Raw genomic sequence first — 15,325 nt, 5'->3', positions numbered from 1 at the left:
AGAAAGGCAAAATAAGATAAGAAATAATTTTATACTATTTGTTTGCTTTTTAGTAGGTTTATTAGAAATTGTCCTCGTTATAATATCGTATCTTTTGTTTTTGCAAACAGCGACGTTTCATATTTGATTTATGGACCGCGAAACGATTTTACGGATTATAAAACTTTCCGATTGAAATTATTAATCTATTTAATCCATGCAATTATTTAATATATTATAATACTTTGTTTGTCCTCGTTGAATAATTGGAATTTCCCTCGAGATGTCAAAGCATTGAAAATACCTATAAAATAATCATAACCGAACCTTTTCCTACAGTATATATTAATTTAAAATTATATAAAAGCTCAAACATGCTTGTTCGAGTTTCTCTCGTTAAAAAAATTCAAGTTCCCTCATTAAATATGGTAACCTAAATTTTTTGAGCCACGACCATATACTAACGATACTGTGAGATAAAGTCTGCTCACTTTGCATTTTAGGTATATATGTATGGTGTTGCAGGTTTTCTCGATTAAAGTTTGGCAGAATATTCTATGGAAATAAATAAGAGAAAAGAGAAATGTTATACACACACACACACACACACACCGCTTGAAACTTTATTAAAAAGTTATAATAAAATGAAATATCTGAATGGAAAAACCTGGAACATCATATATAGTACGTATATTAATACACGGAAAATGGTAAACGTCAAACATTTAAATGGAAAAAAGGAACAAAATATTGCGTTAATATATAATTTTATAATATATATCGTACCAATTATGTATGATAGCATGTTATAAAACGTATCAGATATTTTATACATTTTAATATTTTTAGATTAATTATGAATTGTGTTTATCGCGTTAGTGAAAAGAATCGCCTTCCATCCGTGCATTACATTAACGATCGTACAATATAACGACATTATTGTATTATATAAAAGTGTTACAAATTGCAAAAATAAATATCTACTTTTATCCAAGAAACAATTTCGCTGAGGAAAAGATTTATCATTTTTGACGTTTCAGGTCGAATAAATGCGAGCGTTATTCGCTTATACATATGCGAGCGTAATAAACCTGGAACGAATATTCCCTCCATTACAACATCACGCGTTGAAACGAACCGCTTTGAAGTAGAGATTTTACGAAAATACGAACGAATCGATTTTGTATAATGATTAAGTTGCGCAAACGCATATTATTTCTGTAATATTATGAAACGGTCGATAATACGGACCAGTATCGTCCCTCTGATAAATTAAAGATATAAATTAATGATATCAAAGATATTAATGTTGGGATGATGTAACTCTTGAGAAACAGTGCGAATTGTTTCGCTAGGACGAGCCCTTTTGTTGAATCTGGCCGAGGAACACGATTCTCGCTTTACAAAGAGTCGAAGCAACTTTCCAACGCAAAAGTAATTTATTCTGATTTAAAGTCTACCGTGAGTCTATAGAGAAAAGGGAAATTAATCTCGTCGAAAATGAAAAAGGTTTTACTTTTGTGCGATGAAATACCAAAGCACCATGACGTACGGTTAACCCACGCTTTTCGTCTCTTCTTTCACATTTTTTCCACCATCGCCAATGAAGATATTCGGTCAATCGTGCGTCAGAAAATTTACTTGCAAGCCATCTCATACCTCTATCATCTCGTAGAAGGGCAAATTTTAAATTCAATATGTTGTCCGCGTCAAAACTATCTCTTCGTTTGCTTCTGAGACTAAACATACATTTTTCTCGCCCTTTATTGTCGTAATTATAATGTGTGATCGCAATTGCTAAAATTGATGCGTAGAATTTGTCACTATTATGCAAAAGAACTAGTTAAAACTATAGCAACTCGTGACCTGGAACATGCAAGATCTCCCTAATAATATCGGGCAATACGCGTATATTTTATAATACATTTCATCCCTGATAATACAAAGAGGTCCAAATATTTATGGGCAGCAACTTAATTACACCAACTTCTTGTCGCAAAAATGCAAAGTAGGTCGAAAATCTGTCCATTACGAAGCATTTAGCGACTTCGGTGGTGTCTACTATTAATCCCTATCTTCCGCTTGACAATTCACTCCGTCTGATGACTTATTAACCCGATTCCAAGTAACGATTGGGAAAGACCAGTTCTCGAGGCGTTGAAATACTTTGTTCGAGCAACAGGAAGAGGAGTATCGATCGACGAGGTGAAAAACGCGGAATGTGATAACCTGATATACATTCCCGTTCATGCGTATTAAGACGCTTGCTGATTTTATAGGAAACGCGATAACGAATCGAAAATAACAAAGAAATGATTAATTAATCGAGGAGAATTTTATATTCGCGCAAGGTTGCGATCCAACATGCATGTAGCAAATATAGTAAATCTTACTAACAATCCGTCGACAGTATCACAGTTTTCTAAACTGTCTTATTAAAGAAATTGAATGCGAATTCCCAGACTCCAAGAAGTCTATCGAGAATCTAAATCTGCATTGTAAAATCATCTGTAGCATTCGTGCAGTCGGATAATAAGAAATATGATAAAGACGCGACAGGTGTACATAGACGAAAGAAGAATTAATTTTTGTTATATCACGTTGACAGCAGTATTATAACATCGAATATACGGATGCTTTATCCGAATTGAATTCGAAGGTAACATAACAGCTAGGCTGAAATTTGTTACTTTTTGTTACATTGTTAAATTTTCAAACGGTTCAAATTTCTTTTGTCTCTTTTGAAAGTTTAAAAATCATGAAAAATACACTTGTTGTATTATTCCCGTGTGATCTTTAAATGTCATAATACTTATGAACGGTTATGTAGCTACATGTATGATGGCTTGATCATCGACGACGCGGAAAAATCAACGAACCTGATATCCGAGCTGCAATTTGGTCGGCAATTAATTAATATTTGCATTCGCGCGGACGTTCGGTTGATGCGCGCACGCCGGATAGACGCGGTCAATATTTTCGAGCGGATTTACAAACAGCTGGGAGGCGAGGGTTTCTGCCTTCGTAAAATACGGTCGTGCTGGCGATGCACTTGTACGACCGTACCCTCAGGTTTCACCGATGTTTCTTCGAACTTAGAAAAGCGAAGCAAAGTATCGTTGCTACTGCTTTCAATTGCTTTGATGAATGGGTACATCGAAAGCAGTTACAAACGAAAGTTGCCCAATGGTCTACGAAAAGGATGCAAATTGTTACGAGAGTTGGAAGAGTTAAAGAATTTCTGGTTTAGAAAATAGCGATCTACAACTCGGAGACGCTGAGACAAATGTGTGATTATTCCGAGCGTCGTTTGCTTTGCTATACAGTATTCCTCGGATCATTATAACTGGCTTTCGAGCTGAGAAATTACAATAATCCGGGATAAGGAAAGTCGACTGCATGTCCTCAAGTATATTACCGTATTTATGAATACGAATATTCACCTTTATAGCTCACGGTTCCCTCGTTTAGCAGGGATAATGAATTTTCTGTTTTCCGTTGTATAATATATTTGTGAATATTCCATTGACGTATATAGATGGCATTTTTTCAATGAGAACGGGTTTCAACGCAATCCGATTTGGTCCGTTTCAAGTTACAATTTTCCACAATCCTTTTACACCCGATGTTCCATATACATTGTGCTTTAAGAAGTTGTTATGCTAATGAACTGGACGATAAATATATTTGCGTTCGATAAAACTGATCTCATATTTCAATGCGTTATATTTTCTTTGCAAAATCGCCAGTAAAGAATGAAAGAATTTCCATTGCCGATAACTAATAAAAAGAAATTATTTGTTTCTGTAGCCTTTCTCAAACGATAGAAAGAAATAAGGGTTTAATTAAAGGTAATTTTAAAAGGGTTAATATATACTCTATATATTCTAAATAATATAAAAGAGTATTTGTATTCAGTTTATGTAATTAGGACAATTTCTATCTATTCGTAATGTTCTCATAAACGTACAACGTAAAACAAAAATGTTTCGTTCTCTTTTTCGGTAACCAATCACCAAACCCAACAACTGTGAACATCGAACGTAACAAAATATGGTGGAAAAACGGTGGAAATACGATTGATATAAAAATACATGGCAGAAGACGTTACGATGATCCAGGGAACACTGCGTCACTCTACGTATTATATATTTTGATTGTTTACGGAGTGATCGATCTTTGCTACGTTACCGGACTAAAATAGGGTTGTTAAAAAAGCGAGAATGGGAAAAGCACTAAGTATGCATGCAAGTTTTATCGGTGTTCTTTTAAATCCTGTTTCATACTCCGATGTTCTGTTCATCGAAACGAATTAAGCGGAATTGCCAGCGATATTTCGCGCGTCGCATCGACCAACTGTAATATCATTAAGCCAACGTTAAAACTGTGCCAAATGTAATTAATGCGCAGCATGGATTCGAAATTCGATTACCGACTGTGTTTGTTGTCCCAGTTCATTATCAGTTTTCCGGTTGCGAAGCATTCCAGAGGGAGCAATCCGGAAAAAAACACCGGTCGAAAGAGAGAGAGAAATCGTTCGTTCGTTAACGTACACGTTTTCACTTCCTTGAAACTCATTTGAGAATTTTATACGATAGTAGCTATTCTCGAGAGGATACACCGGTTCAGGAAAGTATTTGAACAGTTAGCACAGGACACTTTTACGTCGATATGGCATGTTATACGAAACATTTTGAAATTTTATTAGCACTGTAATCAGACTGTCACGATTGTACTGATCGAATTTAAAACCAATCGAAAAATGTACCGTACGGAATGTAAAAATATACAAATGTACGAATCACGTGTAATTGCAAACACACACAAGTTACAAGATATTTATCGCGCACATATACCGAGTAAAAAAAATTAGCGTACGGTATGAATTTCAGAATGTTCTGTATAACACATGATATGTTCATAAAAGTCACCTACGAGAATTCGAAAACTTTCGTCATCCTGTTCGTTCGTTTTTCCTTAATTAACGTAAAACGATTCCTTTTGATCGGATCGAACAATGAAATTGAATATTTTATAATCATCGTCCGATATGTTTGCACACGAAGAGTCGAAAAAATGAGTCTCGGATGTTACAGGCAACGCGTTAACCGAGCGTACTCCTCTTGCCATGTGCCGTCTCAAATGTCATCTCCCGAGCGACCAACGGTAGATACAGACGTAACTGATCGAACTCACCTCCCTCTTCTTTGGAGGAACCTCTTGACATTCCCTTTTGCAGGTTCGCGGAAGTGGAGGGCACGAGTACCGATAGGAACAAAATCGTCCAGGCTAACGCACGCTTCTGCCTGGTCCAGCGAAACGATTTCTGCGGCCTCGAACTCCACCGTACGACGCTGGAGACGTAGCTGGTCGAGGAAGCGTCGGACACCAACCTGTCGCGCTGTGATATCTTGGAGGAAATCATGGTGCGATTTACGTCACGATTCACCACTTGTCGTTGCCCGCGTCTTGTTATTCGATCGAAACGTCCTTCCGTGCTTTTCTCGTCTAGCGTGGAATAATCGCAGCTTCGTCCACGAAGACGCTCGCAGAGATCGCAAACGTTGCTTTGATTTTGGCGATTCGGCAAGAAGAGAGAAGGTGGCGATCCGTCGTGTCCTGATGTGGCACTGCCTGACCAACAGTGACAGTGACAGAGGACACTGTTCGCATCTTCGCTAGTGTCAGTCAGACGGCAGGTGGTTTCGCAGATCCAGGTCGTGGTGGAAGAACAATCGTCGACAGGGTTAGCGTTGGTCGAGAGACGGGAGGAGGTCGTGGCGGCAACCTTCGCGAGAGTCACGGCGATCGTCGACTCCTCGGACGCCGCTACGCTACCACCGAGCCTGCGCGTGCACCACGTTAACGGCTCCATGTTTGGATTTCTCGCAGATGATGGACAAAAAATTTTCTGGATAATCGTCACTTCGAAGAGGGACCTTCGAAGAACAGGATTCGATATTCTTCTCTGCTGTCTTTCGCCTACACTGACTCAAACGACTCTGTCTCTCTCGCTATCTTGTCGTTCATCTTCCTCGAACTCGATCCAGTCTTCTGGTTCTTCTTGAAGATCTCTCGATGAACTTGTTTCTTTCCTTTTTTTTTTTTTTTCTTACTCGAAGAAGAATCGAAGATGCGGTGGATGAAGATTCGAGGAAGATCGACGAGACTCAGGACCAATTGGAGATTCCTTCGGTCGATGGTAGAAGAGACATCTCTTCTCGCGCTGTTGTACAGTCGTCCGGGCTCAATCCTGTATCGAGGATGAGCCGAATATCAGTCCCTTCCGATGAAGAAATAACATCGATGACTAGGTAGGTTGAATGGCGCCATCGATTTCGACTTTGATCCAAGTTCAGCTTAATGAATCAAATCACAGGACCTTGCCACTCGTCTCACAGTACACAGTCGATTTTCTCTCTCCTTTATGAGAACACTTTCAACCTCCGCTGCTTAACACTTTCGCCGACATATGCGAATCGTCTTCGTGTCCTGTTTCTTCGCCGATATTCCCATCGATTAATATCCTGCAATCAGAGAATTATAACGTATGAATTATACGACTGGCTACACGTATCAATTTAATATCGTCTTTTGTCCACGCATTTTATCATATACGTTTGAATTCGCTCGATTTCCTCATAGAAGGCTCGATTGAATAAACAGCCGCTGGGCGATGATATTTAACCGGAACCCGATGTACTTGGCGGACAAGGTAAATACATATCAGGAAATAAATGTTCGCATGAATTTTATGTAGGAAAACGTCAATATTTAACCCGGAGGGCGGACGCGATTTAATCGGCCACCGTCTGGCTAACGCATGCCCTTCACTGCGCTCGTCCACCACGATGAAGAACTATTTACGAGCCAATTTTTCTCCGACCTCGCTACATTCAACGTATATGTAAATGTAATCTGGTATAATTACGGTTTTTTGTAACGTGTTCATCGATCGACTGGAAAATCAACGCGGATTAAATTCGATGTTTTTTAAACCAGAGTAGCTTCGAATGAAAAGGTTATTGTTTACCAGGCGATTTATTCGGCTATATTATGCTGAAAGTTATCGATCCTCGAAATTCTAAAAAACTAATTAAATCTAGTATGGATTCCATGTCATTATCCCGTATTATTATCGTTATTATTCACGAGTACAGCCCGATAATACATTTTACATTACGTTCATTGCTAGACACGGATATTTCTTATACGAATAGAATTCAAAAAATGAAACGAGAGATGGAGGATTAGCAGGCGTTATTTACTTGCGTAACGTAAGTTTGAAGCTTACGCTTAAAAGAAATTGGAGAATCGAAACAAAAGTCCAGAATATCGACATAAAGGTTGGATAGCTTCGGATAATTCTATCCATGAGACGTCACTCGCAATGTTAGTTAGCTAGCTTTAAAGGTAACGGATAGAAGCCTTTTTCTTATGCGTCTAATGTGTCAATATCGTGCTCTTTATTTTGCAAAAAATTGTCAACCCATAAAACAACTCCTACGTAATAAAATTATTGAAACTACCAAGGTATAGTTCCATTTTAGGTGTATAATTATCTCGCAGAAAACTTTCAAACCACTTGGTTATACTTAAGCAAAATGAATTCTCCAATTCTCTTGAAATAATAAATAATAAATTGAAAATATGAAATAATAAATCAACATCGTGGATATTCTTACGGATCTACCAATGTCAAATGTAAACTTATATCAAACGCAAAGCTTAAAACTTCACAAGAAACGAAGCACCTCGTTCCTCTAGATCGTTTAAACTTTTATCATAAATTAAACAATGACAATAGACTTGTCGAAGACAAAGAGGGCTTCAAGGTAAAACGTTGTGACTTTACTTACTCTCAGGAACTACAGAAATTTAAAATAATATTAATTATACTGCTCGTTATTTGACAAGCCGTTGAAAAACACTGCAAGGAAACGAAAAGAAATGAAATATACCTACTAGAAATAAAGCTGCTCTTCCTTAAGAATAAAAATCTTCAAACTAAATTTATTCAATTTCGCGTGATTGAGGTTTTTACATAACATGGTCCAATTAAAAGTCGCTTGACTCTAACGAGCTATTTTTATGTTTTATTTCGACGGAGGTTAAGAGGGCGCACCTCGCTAATAGTTCCTTCTTAATTTTCTTCGAATTTTTGCATAGAGTATTGTGTCAAGGCAATTCACAAAGAGACAATCGAGAAATTGTTTGCTTCGGATAAGAAAATGTAATTTCTTCAAATGTAGATAATTCGAGTTTCTCGTGTCATACGTAATATGCGCTTTTATTGTACGAACAATGGGCATCGATAGGAAAGTTACAAGATCTTTTTCGATCCGAGAAAAATGTCGTCTTAAAACGTCTCTTACGTCTTTCTCGAAACCATGTCTTTTGGCATGGTTGTAACGAAATCCCCGAAACTATTGGGTTGGCAACTAAATATCCCACGTCACATTCGACGTAATATGTATTCTCCCATTCGGCATAACGTACTGTACGATTTAGACGAATAAAAGAGTACTTTCATATCTCAATTATTTGTGGAAATGTTTGACGTAGGAAATTGAACGTTTCAGATTTTATCGTGGAAAGGCATAAATGAAGCGCGAAGGGTGCACGACGCGAAGCGAAGCTATTTCCACGACATAATTACGATCACTTTAGGAAACGACGGAGAAACGTTATTCTTGGGCCCGTTCAACGTCGTGGTAGATTTTCTCCAGTCAACGTTTATCTTTTTAATCCATTTCGTAAACAATTTCCACTGGTAGAACTTTAAGGGGGATGGATAGGGTAAAATTGAAAAATCCATCTCGTTGCTCTTGTTACAAAAGGCTTCCGCTATGAGACACGAAAAACGCGGATGCGTCAGGCGAGAAGATCGACGGATCCCGGAGGCTATAAATCCAATTAAAATTGGAAAGTTGTGCGGCTGTTGTAACTGCGGCAGCTCGCGGCCGATTTGAGGGCGCACAAAGCTCGTCCGCTCGACGTGTGGCGGCGAGCAATATTCGCGAGGACGCGTAGGATAGAGCATCATCGTCCAGGAATGTTTGTTTGCGAAATTCGCCGCTGTGGAGCGGCCAAACGGTGCTTTTCATTACGCGAAGCCCTATACACAGGACCCTTTTCGTTGGACCGCCGCCCACAGCGTCGTTCACAACGCTGTCCAGGGTTTACGTTGCCCTAGCTGCCCTTTCACTTCGTCACGCCTCTTTCCACACTCTCTCTCTACGCAACTAGTATCAGTTTTTTTTATTACTATGTTATTTTATTTACAGAGATTTACTTGTGTTGTTTTAAAGATAAATGGTAGATCTTTATTTACCAGATCTTATATTTCTTCCGTCATTGATCAAAACTTTTACCTTCTATTCCTGTTGTTTTATGTCTATCACGAAGAAGTTTAATAAATACAATTTCGAGCGCACAGTTTGTTTCGTAAATTAAGAATCTATAGATCTAGAACCTTTGTATAGAATTCTGTACGGATTTGCCATACTAATTGCAAGAATATCAGTGGATCGTGAAAGCACATTGGTAAGAGTGATTTGATTCGAATCGAATCAGGGTTGATATTTGTCGGTTTGCTCAGATTAATGGAAAAATTGGAGCTGTCTCCTTGTTACAGCGGTCCCTTCGATTAGTAGACGTGACCATATGAGATTGAAGTAAATCTAATTCATTACTGACAATCGGACACATATTCTCGCCAGCTCGGCACGGTACTTTTACTTTTACGACTGTTTCTAGCTTGAAATTCAACCGTCTGATTGGTCGGCACGAGGATCGTTAGTTTAGAAGCGGGACGCACGCTCGCTCAAAGTAGAATACTTAACGAGTTGGCTACTGAGCTAGCCACGTACTCTGTTCTAAGAATAGAGGAACATACTTCAATGAATACGTCATCCATCGTCATTCATCGCTACGAATTCAGGCCATCGAGTTTTGATAAAACTCATTCCCCGTTCGAATCGGCCGCTACGCGAGGCTTCTCCCTCTGGTGCTCCGTGCATCTTGAGTCGTCGCGAAAGCAACTAAAAGCAGCAACCGGCGAGACGTTTCTTCGTCCGACGCGTATGATATCTCGATGTCCACGCGCGCAGATACCCTCTCGTTCTACGCTTTATAACTGGAGAGGGACGATCTAATATTAGTTCCAGCGACCCGTGAAATCGTCACTCTGTTTTCACGATGTCGACCCTCTTGCAACTATAACGAAGAACGACTCTTTCACTTGCATTCGTTCGACTCGAGAAACAGAGCCGTAAATTAATAATCGAACCGGGTTCGTCTACCTCCCGATTCCAGACTCGTTTTGCTCGATCAAACGAAAGGAAAACACGGTTTGTCGATGACAAGAACGATAAACCTTTGTTTTGCTCTTCTGTACGGTGGAACGGTCCGCGCGAGAGTACTATGGCTAGTTTCACACAGGAATATGTGTACCACGATAAGCATTCAGTGTTTCTGGTCACGTTCTAAAAGTTCGTATGGATTCTATGAAGTGTCAGTCGTCAATTAGAGATAAACATGGAATTAGAACGATGCGAGTATATCTCTCGTTTCAATTTAAATTCAGCACAACGTTTGATTCGAATTATGGGAAAAGAGATAAAGAATTAACGGTAAAGGAACGTTATTGTAATTATATCTATATGTATGCATGTGTGGAAATTCATATTTTTACGTGTCTAATTAGAAAAAAAGGAAAGCAAAGTAGAAAATTGTTTAACCTATTAAATATTGTAGCAAGTAGTATTCTTTCGATGTTTCACGTATGTTTCAATGTTATGTGCATCCTGTATATTTTTACATCTTTGTATTTCCCACAAACTCGTAAAAATCTGTCAGTCTAATTATATCATGTAATATACAACAAAAAAAAAAAAAAAAAAAAAAAAAAATATCAAGCTATTTCAAGATAAAATTGCAGCAGGTGTACGAATGCTTGTGGGCGGTAACGTATGTAGGTACATCTGCGTGTAGAACTAGCCTATTTGTAGAAACAGCACCGCTCATCCGCGAGCACCGCCGACTAACACGGTATTTTCTACTTTCCCGCGGACACGGACCGTGGCTTGGAATGTCCATTCAACAGTCGCGATTCTCACGATCTCGAATAATTGTTTACGGTCGATCATACGGAACGGACGATGGCAATGTTCTCTATCCGTAAATTAGACTGACGCGAAGTAAAAAACGACCGCAGCATGCATCCATCCAGCGAACAATATCATCGTTTACGAGAGTAGAAATCGCGTGAAATCAACGATGGTACGTAATCTCGCGTGTTTCTTGTCTGACTTCTTCGATGAAGACGTCATCGCGTGGCGCCAACCGTATAAATGACCGACGAACAAATCATTGGCGAGCAAATACTCTCGACAGATACCTAATCGTAATTTATGACAAAGGGGTAAGAAATTCACACGGTAAGTAGCTTGAACAAATAAGACGACTGCATTATGGACGCGTGCTTGCAAAACACCGTTCTGGTTACCATGACACTCGGGTTAAGTAACGTGATTCGATTGAAGGTATATTTTTCTTGCTAACGAGCGATAATTGATTTATTGCGTATGAAGGGGTCAGCCGGGCCGTATACGCGGTAGCACGCGCCCTGGTACCGAGCGATCCGCTCCATTAAATCTCCGCTGCCCCGTCCTCTCCGCTCCCAATACGCTTCTTACCACTTCGTTCAACCAGACGACGACGACGAAGATGACGATGACGACGATGACCGATAACGATCGTTGCCACCCATCGGATTGTCGATCGTTAACATCTCGTTCGTCTGGAAAGCTTCCACTTAAAATCGATTCGATCGATTGAACGTCGGTCGACCCTGGTGTCGAAATTTTCGTTTCGCGATCGGACAATCGATGATATCGTAAGGCTGAGAATGTAACGCCGTCACCGTCGTTTTCTGTCAGAGCGTTAACATTTCGTCGCAAGTTTATTCTCCCTGTATCGTCTCGACTTCCCGTACACTTCGTCTTTACGGGATTTTTATGGGATGCGTATTTCTTCCAGCGGCAACAAAATTATACAGAGTGTCTATAATCTTGAAGACGAGCGTGTGCTATCTGTTCGAACGATCATTTATTCCGAAAGGTTGCGTGGAAGACAGCGAAGAAAGAGGCGAGGGAATGCGGATTTCGATGGTTCCTGAGAAAACCGCATCGGATGGAGAAGTTGCCAATTAATCACTTGGTTATAGACTACCGGAAAAATCGATTGGCGTTTAAAGCATCTACCTATCCGGTTCTCTGTCTCGCTTTTTGTGTGCGTGAACACCAAAACAAGTTAGAGAAGTGGCACTAACAAGAGTTTAAAAAGCCAGGGAAACTAGATCGCGTGACTATTCTCAGGACAAAGTAAATTTTTAAACGCGGAGGAACAGTTCGGGTAAACTGTGGGGAAAAAGAAGCGATTATGCTTCTTCTCTGTGTACCACGGAGAATAGGTAAGAGACTTTTCAGGGCATTGAAAAAAGTCGGAATGAAGTTTGTTCCTGCGTCGAAACGCACTACAACGTAAAAAAAAGGGGAGTGAGAAGAAAAACTAGCGAGATACCTGTCTTTTACAAGTACTTCCGTGCGGCGTAGAGACCTAGAAAACAACTGGATTGTACATACTTTAAACACGTTCTACGTTGTTCTCTATTATCGATCGTTCTACAACACCCGAGCGCGTGGGAAAAAGCAGAGGGCTTCGGTCCTTCGGGAAACGAACCGACGCAACGAAGAGCTGAAACAAACTCGCACGACTCGTATATCTGTAAAAGGGGTCGCCGACCAAGACGTATGCATAATCACGAAACTCGTCATAATGTAGAAACGCTTGTCCCACGGAGCAGCCTGCGGGGATGCTTTTTAATCACGCTTTTATTCGGTTGTCAAAGGAAAATACCTAGGTGGTGAAACGCCCTGTTTAACGTTGTAATGCAATATTATTGAGAAACAGAAATAAATTGACTTACATGTCGTTTCACGGGGGAAAAATGTATTGGAATAATAAATACTCGATAGAGATCCACCGAAAAAAATTATCAAGATGACAGTGTTATAAATAAGTATTTCAATTTCGTCGAAGTTTATGAAATTTTTAGGGAAAACCGGAGCTTGCTCGCAAATATAATTTTTCATAGGAAATGCCGCCTTTCGGTCGAGAAAAACACAATAACGGATGGTACCACTCTTCGCAGCGTATTCCATCCGAAATGCTTGTAACCTTCCTCTTGTAGGCTGACAGACGAGATAACGCGACGGGAGCTAAAATATCCACGCGAGATGCAAATAAAGCCGACGTAGTCCGTCACATGTCGATTCGTCGCTTCGACACGTGCGCGTACCGCTATTTATCCGTATCCGTGATACGTATCGCGCTAATCGAAGAATATATTTCGCTGGCAACGATGAAACGTTCTCGGGATTCGAGATCGCTGTAATAGTTAAACATCAAACTCGAACGTTAACCGGTAAGTGGATTAATTCAACATGCCCAGAAAAGTTTCCACGCGACTGTTGTTATATCTCTTTTTTCGCAGGGATTATTGGAACGATCGTAGCGTGGTCCATTAACGACGGAGATCTTTCTTGACCACATACGACGGGGATGGTGCGACACAAACAGACGAGTCAGTCACTAGGGGTACACCGTGAAACGCGAATTCGTTCTATTTACTCTACAGTTAATGTTACTTGATAAAGATATACCAAACTAACAAGAAACATAAATAAATCAATGCAAATGTTTATTTTTCGAATATTTTTAGAAGCAACTATAAACACCGAGTACGCTTAACGAGTACTGTTGACAGAGAGTACAGTTACAAGTATTAAAACTATAAGCTTTTCGTAAAGCAACATTACGCGTTAGTTATATCGGTTCGTTTCGCTGCGCGTTTTTACCGTTGCGAAACGAGATTGTTCGTTTCGGAACAACTAAAAATCCGCGGGAAAAATACAGGGATAATAAAAACGAACGAAAAACTAAACATACAAAGAGATAGGCGGTCTGAATTTTTCCGTGTATGTCGAACGAACAAACGAATGTCGACATGAAAAAATCCATGAGCTCACGGATGATTCGCTTTAAAGACCGATTACCGAGTGCTCTTCGCTCGGATAGCGATTACGCGTCATCGGTTGGAAAAACATTTCAGTCAGATTAGCCGTACCGGAAACGGACGATCTGCCGCGCTTTTGATCCGTCGTCCGTTCGTTTTATGCGTCGCGACGCGGTCTTCCCGCGCCCCTGTGCCACGGTGCGTGCGTGCCGCGTGTAGTCGGTGCATCGAGTGAAACGAAGAACGAGGAAGATGGGTACATTGTTGGTCGCAGCGATGCACTGGAGTGGGGAGGATAGTAGCGCACACACACGGCGGTCAGATAGTGGGGAAAAGTTGGGTTGAAGGGGAGGGGGGAAGCAATCGACTCGTGAACGAGGAGGCGAGGGACGGAGTGCGGAAAGAGGGTGAAGTACGGTCGACGCGAAACACAGGAGAAGTACGGAGAGAAAGGGAGGGGGCAGTAGGCCGCAGGCTTCATTCACCACGCCGCTACGTTCTACTATGAAGTGTTTGTGTTCGCGTTTGCCGGTCCGTCGACACCGACCATCCGACCACGTTTATCTTTCCCTCTCTCACGCTCGGCGCTTGTTCTAATTCTCTCTCCTCGTCGCTCACTTTCGCGTATCACCTGTCACGCGCTTCAAACGGAAGTCTACCGAGACTAGACATCGTATAATGGTGACGCGTTTTCGTGAAGTTCGCGCCGCAGATTTCGCTAACTTGCAGATATTTTGCATGCCTTTTTTCATACGTAATATTTCCTAGATTTAAAATGTCGCGGGTATTTTGCGTAGAACCGTGTTACCTGGCACCGTGGAAATTTGATAGAATCGTAGAATATTTCGATAGAATTCTATGATTTAGTATGTCATCCGCGTGCCACAGCGCCGCGAGAATTTAAAGCTGTGAATTCCAACGGTCGGTGTTCCGTAAAAATAGAAGTCGCCTAGGGTATCGGTTCAACGCACTGAAAACACGGTAGCTCTTATACCGAATCGTAGCCGCGAAAGGAAACGGCAGGAAGAGAAGGAGATGGAGGACAGGAAGAAAAAGAAAAAGAAGAGGAAGAAGAGGGAGCGATGCGTGCGAGAGAAAGAAAGGGTCACCGTGGAATTAGACGCAGGCCACGGTGTCTTTCTTTCCTTCGAAGCGGTACACTACGTCGCATCGAGCTTCTCTATTGTCTTTTTCGAACACGCTCGATGCGTGGTTGGTTATTCGCGTACCTACAATGTTGCGGACCGAGTGAATGGAAGAGAAAAG

General features: G+C 40.6%; 1 protein-coding gene and 1 long non-coding RNA gene across 4 annotated transcripts in view; one reads left to right on the top strand and one right to left on the bottom strand.

The window, feature by feature from the left end:
* LOC132908102 (uncharacterized) overlaps positions 1 to 13,779 on the top strand; it is a 128,530-nt gene extending 114,751 nt beyond the window's left edge. Inside the window, exons 3-4 of the long non-coding RNA XR_009658305.1 lie at positions 13,139 to 13,468; positions 13,538 to 13,779. This is a non-coding gene — a long non-coding RNA (uncharacterized LOC132908102). The remainder of the gene's footprint in view (positions 1 to 13,138; positions 13,469 to 13,537) is intronic.
* LOC132908057 (insulin-like peptide receptor) overlaps positions 1 to 15,325 on the bottom strand; it is a 116,128-nt gene that overhangs the window by 74,082 nt on the left and 26,721 nt on the right. For all 3 annotated transcript variants that reach the window (XR_009658298.1, XM_060961628.1, XM_060961629.1), the window contains exon 2: positions 5,176 to 6,506. Coding sequence is in view for 2 of the 3 variants with exons in the window: in XM_060961628.1 (XP_060817611.1) it covers positions 5,176 to 5,854 (679 nt within the window). In the remaining variant the exon portion in view is untranslated. The remainder of the gene's footprint in view (positions 1 to 5,175; positions 6,507 to 15,325) is intronic.

The sequence above is a fragment of the Bombus pascuorum genome, chromosome 6 (genome assembly GCF_905332965.1).
Source record: "Bombus pascuorum chromosome 6, iyBomPasc1.1, whole genome shotgun sequence".
Classification (NCBI taxonomy): domain Eukaryota; kingdom Metazoa; phylum Arthropoda; class Insecta; order Hymenoptera; family Apidae; genus Bombus; species Bombus pascuorum.
The sequence above is the reverse complement of the archived record's forward strand: the minus strand, read 5'-3'. Positions and strand labels throughout refer to the sequence as shown.